At 48.6% G+C, this 5059-nt stretch overlaps 1 gene segment (V, D, J or C); it reads left to right on the plus strand.

The window, feature by feature from the left end:
- Window positions 1–2789: 2789 nt before the first annotated feature.
- LOC129514705 (immunoglobulin heavy variable 3-48-like) lies at window positions 2790–3332 on the plus strand. The segment is given in 2 exon segments: window positions 2790–2898; window positions 3001–3332. Coding segments are annotated over 2 exon segments (378 nt in total).
- Window positions 3333–5059: the final 1727 nt, after the last annotated feature.

The raw sequence follows: 5059 nt of genomic DNA on the forward strand, positions 1-5059 counted from the left end.
TTTCTGGCCTGCCACGTCTCTGTGGAGAGGTCTGCTGTTACCCTAATATTCCTCCCCATGAAAGTCAGGGACTTCTTGTCTCTTGCTGCTTTAAGGATCTTCTCTTTATCTTTGGAATTTGCAAGCTTCACTATTAGATGTCGAGGTGTTGAACGGTTTTTATTGATTTTAGGGGGGGATCTCTCTATTTCCTGGATCTGAATGCCTGTTTCCCTTCCCAGATTGGGAAAGTTTTCAGCTAGGATTTGTTCAAATACATATTCTGGCCCTCTGTCCCTTTCGGCGCCCTCGGGAACCCCAATTAAACGTAGGTTTTTCTTCCTTAGACTGTCATTTATTTCCCTTAATCTGTCTTCATGGTCCTTTAATTGTTTGTCTCTTTTTTCCTCAGTTTCCCTCTTTGCCATCAACTTGTCTTCTATGTCACTCACTCGTTCTTCCACCTCGTTAACCCTCGTCGTTAGGACTTCTAGTTTGGATTGCATCTCATTCAATTGATTTTTAATTTCTGCCTGATTGGATCTAAATTCTGCAGTCATGAAGTCTCGTGAGTCCTTAATGCTTTTTTCTAGAGCCACCAGTAGCTGTAGAATAGTGCTTCTGAATTGGCTTTCTGACATTGAATTGTAATCCAGATTTTGTAACTCTGTGGGAGAGAGGGCTGTTTCTGATTCTTTCTTTTGAGGTGAGGTTTTCCTTCTAGTCATTTTGCTCAGTGCAGAGTGGCCAAAAACAAGTTGTATTGGAACACGGGGGAGTATCTTCTGATCTCTAACTTTAAGTCCCTTGACTTCCCCTGGAACTGGTCCGTCCAGCTGGTCTTCTGGGGGAGGGGCCTGCTGTGCTGATTTTCAGGTGTTAGCACTTGGGGGAGCTGCTCTGCCCTGCCTGCTGCAGGGCTCAGCGGTGGTTGTTTACCCCGTGAGGCCCCAGGAGGAACAGCCGCAGTTGCTATGGCAACTCTGGAAGCCTGGATTCAGCCTCCGCAGGAACTACGGGGCTCTCCGTCTGCAGGGCCTGGAGGCTCCGGGGCGGGGCCGCTGATCTGCTCAGCTCGGGGCAGGAGCGTCCTCGCTGTCCTGGGCCCTCCCGGCCTCTGCCTGTCCCGGGGGAGGCCGGATCCTGGGCTGTGTCCCGGCGCCCTGTGCTCCGGGGCCTGCGCTGGTGGATTCGCGCTCCCGCCCCGCAGCCCCCTCCGCGGAGCCGCCGCCCGAGCCCCTCCGAGCTGCTCCGGCCCCGCCGTGCGCGCTGCAGCCCTTAGGGAGCTCGGCGCACTCTCCCGGGGCGCAGGTGTCTGTTAGTGTCCCAGGGAGCCCGAGGGCATCCCCGCCCTCCTGGGTCCTGCTCTAACTCCCTGCGAGCCCCTTTCCGCCCGGGAAGGTTGGTGCAGCTCCTGCTCCTCCGGGACGGGGCTCTCCTGTCCTGGGGACACTCGCCCCGGCCTCAGCCCGGCTCCTCGCGGGGCCCCTCCCCCTCGGAGGCCTTTTGTTTCTTTATTTCTTTTTCCCCGTCTTCCTACCTTGATAGAAGCGCGAACTCTCCTCACTGTAGCGTTCCAGCTCGTCTCTCGTTAAATCTCAGGCCGAATTCGTAGATTTTCAGGATGATTTGAAGGTTATCCAGGTAATTTGGTGGGGACAGGTGATTTGGGGACCCTACTCTTCCGCCGTCTTGCCCCTCCTCCTTCCTATCCTGTCCAGAGATCCTGCATCACACCATATATTAGGGAACTCCACATGCAAAACTATATTCATTTGCTCTCCTAGATATGCTATATATCAAACAAAATATTAGAACAAAGAATCTGACAGAAAAGAGGGAAAACATTCATGCCGAAGATTACCATACAAATTAAGCAATAATAAAAGATATTAAAATCAGTCAACAAGAAGTTAAATGATTTGTTTGCATATACACAAAGAGGAAAATCAATGCAAAAACACAAGTAATTAATGAGCTCACGGAAAATTCAGGATATAAAATCAACATAGACAAAAAGCGAATTTCTACACACTAACAACAAATTTTCTGTATAAAATTTACAAAACAGGGATCCCTGGGTGGCGCAGCGGTTTGGCGCCTTCCTTTGGCCCAGGGCACGATCCTGGAGACCCGGGATCGAATCCCACGTCGGGCTCCCGGTGCATGGAGCCTGCTTCTCCCTCTGCCTGTGTCTCTGCCTCTCTCTCTCTCTCTCTCTCTCTCTCTCTCTCTGTGACTATCATAAATAAATAAAAATTAAAAATAATTTACAAAACAATTCCCTTTAAACTGGTATCAAAAATAAATATTTATGATTAAATTTTATTAAGAAAAAAATACTCTTTAAAAGTGACCTATATTAATAAAAATATTTATTTTATTTTTTTAAGATTTTATTTTATTTACTCATAAGAGATACAGAGCAGAAGAGAGAGAGGCAGAGACACAGGCAGAGGGAGAAGCAGGCTCCATGCAGAGAGCCCCACGTGGGACTCGATCCCGGATCTCCAGGATCACGCCCTGGGCTGCAGGCAGCACTAAACTGCTGCGCCACCCGGGCTGCCCAATAAAAACTTTTAAAAGACACAGAAAGGCAAAGATAAATACACTGATGAATTAGAACATCATAAATCCACTGTGCCACCAAAAGAAAGTCATCTAGGGTTAGGAAGTAATGCTTGTATATAACTTGTAAAGAATTGAATTCTAAGTCTGGAGCTGACTATATAGTCAAAGGACATGCAAATAGGGCCCTCCCTCCATGGATTAAACCAGCCCAGCCTTGACCCTGCAGCTGGGAGAGCAGGCCCAGTCCCAGGATCCCCAGGTGACACCATTCAGGGTTCATAACACAACACAGACAAACCACCATGGAGTCTGTGCTCTGCTGGGTTTTCCTTCTCACTATTTTAAAAGGTAATTCATGGAGAACAGAGACCTTGAGTACGTGAGTGGAGGTGAGTGAGAGAAACAGGGGATGTGGGACAATTTCCTGACCAGGATGTCTTGTGTCTGCAGGTGTCCAGGGTGAGGTGCAGCTGGTGGAGTCTGGGGGAGACCTGGTGAAGCCTGGGGGGTCCCTGAGACTGTCCTGTGTGGCCTCTGGATTCACCTTCAGTAGCAACTACATGAGCTGGTTCCGCCAGGCTCCAGGGAAGGGGCTGCAGTGGGTCGGATACATTAACAGTGATGGAAGTAGCATAGGCTACACAGACGCTGTGAAGGGCCGATTCACCATCTCCAGAGACAACGCCAAGAACACGCTGTATCTGCAGATGAACAGCCTGAGAGCCGAGGACACGGCCGTGTATTACTGTGCGAAGGGACACAATAAGGGAACTTCAGTCTGAGCCCAGACACAAACCTCCTGTGGAAGGGGATTGGGACCACCAGGGGGTGCACACTCCTCACCACTTCTGTCTTGAAGGCCCAGGAGCAAGTGCAGAGGGAGGTTCTGGGCAGGTTTCCTGTCAGGGTCTGGGCTTCCTCTCCAAGGAGCAGTTTCCCCAGGGAGTCTCTCTGAACACTTGATTGTGTGTTTACCTATTCAGCCTCTTTCTTAGAGACTTAGGCACTCAACTATAGCACTTACACTTACTTGTACTCAACTTTTCCTGACCCAAAATATTAATCAATTACAAATAACTCCATTCAAGTCATCTGAACATTTTCATGAGTCCTAGTGGCACTCACTGTGGATCACAGGTCCCCAAGCTAACATGTTGTCTTCCACATCACAGTATAGAGGAATCTCCGATCAACATAAGGGAATAGAAACATTCTACAAAAATGTTAATAACGGCCTCGGTGTGAGAGAAATTCTCAGCATGACATGGTAGAAAGGTGGACTCATAGGTCACACACACACACACACACACATACACACAATCACAAGAGTATAATCTTTTATCACCTTCACCTTCATGTCTGATGAGAGCCAGGCAGGCATCTCATCACATAAATGCTTGGATGGTGACAGGGAAGAACACTGGCTCAGGGTGTGTGTTGTGGGTCAGTGGTGGGGATGGGGTCCTGCTCCACCAAGGGCTTGTGTGGAGTCAGTGTCCCAACTGCTTCAAAAGAAGGAAGTAGGGAAGCCTGGGTAGATCAGCATTTTAGTCCACCTTCAGCCCAGAGTGTGATCCTGGAGACATGGGATCCAGTCCCTCATTGGGCTCCCTGCATGGAGCCTGCTCCTCCTTTTCTCTGTGTCTCTGCCTCTCTCTCTATGTGTGTTTCTCATGAATAAATAAATAAAATCTTTAAAAGAAGAGGGAACTCCTGGGTTATTGTTTGCTTTCTTATTCTTTTGGTTGAGCAGAAGAATGAGGAAGAAATAGCAGGGAGCTAGCAGGCAATAAAGATTGGACCTGGTGTGAGGAATAATTTCACTAAAGGAGCATCAAACTGGGAGGACAAAGGAGAGACATGGTCATTCTCAGTAGACAAATGTCTTAATAACAGGGAAAGGAATATAATAATATATGGAAGCACAAATCATAAAATGATAATACAAATAGGCCAAGATCCTACCCAGGTCTCAGATGGAAGCTGTCCTCTCCCCAAGGTCACCAGCTGGTTCTGAAGATCATGTGTACACGGTGTGCTCAGAGACCAGAAGCTCCTACTGGATCCATGAGGTCCTCAGGGTGAGCAGCTGGATTGGAGGACCTTCCATCTTCAGGGAATAAATCATGGATCCTTCAGGTGCTGACATCAGATCACTGTGTGTGACCTCTACCATCCCCATGTTGGAACCTAAGGCCCATGAGTTGGGGGAAGGAGGTGGGTTCAGGAGTTGCAGCCCCATGATTGGATCAGGACCCTTATACTCCAGGACTGGGAAAGCTCCCTGCGCCCTGGCCCCATGTGAGGTGACGGGAAAAGGACAGGCTAGGATGTGGTTGCTCTCCAGACACCACATCGGCCTGCACCTGGACCTCAGAAGTCCCAGAGTCCAGAACTTTGAGAATGAGTGTCTGTTGTTTATTCAGTCCTTTCCATATACGATGTTCCAGCAGGGGGCGCAGGCTAATCTCAATTTTTTTCTTTGTTTAAATTGAATTTATCAACATTT

This window comes from Nyctereutes procyonoides, unplaced genomic scaffold (genome assembly GCF_905146905.1).
Source record: "Nyctereutes procyonoides isolate TBG_1078 unplaced genomic scaffold, NYPRO_anot_genome, whole genome shotgun sequence".
Classification (NCBI taxonomy): Eukaryota; Metazoa; Chordata; class Mammalia; order Carnivora; family Canidae; genus Nyctereutes; species Nyctereutes procyonoides.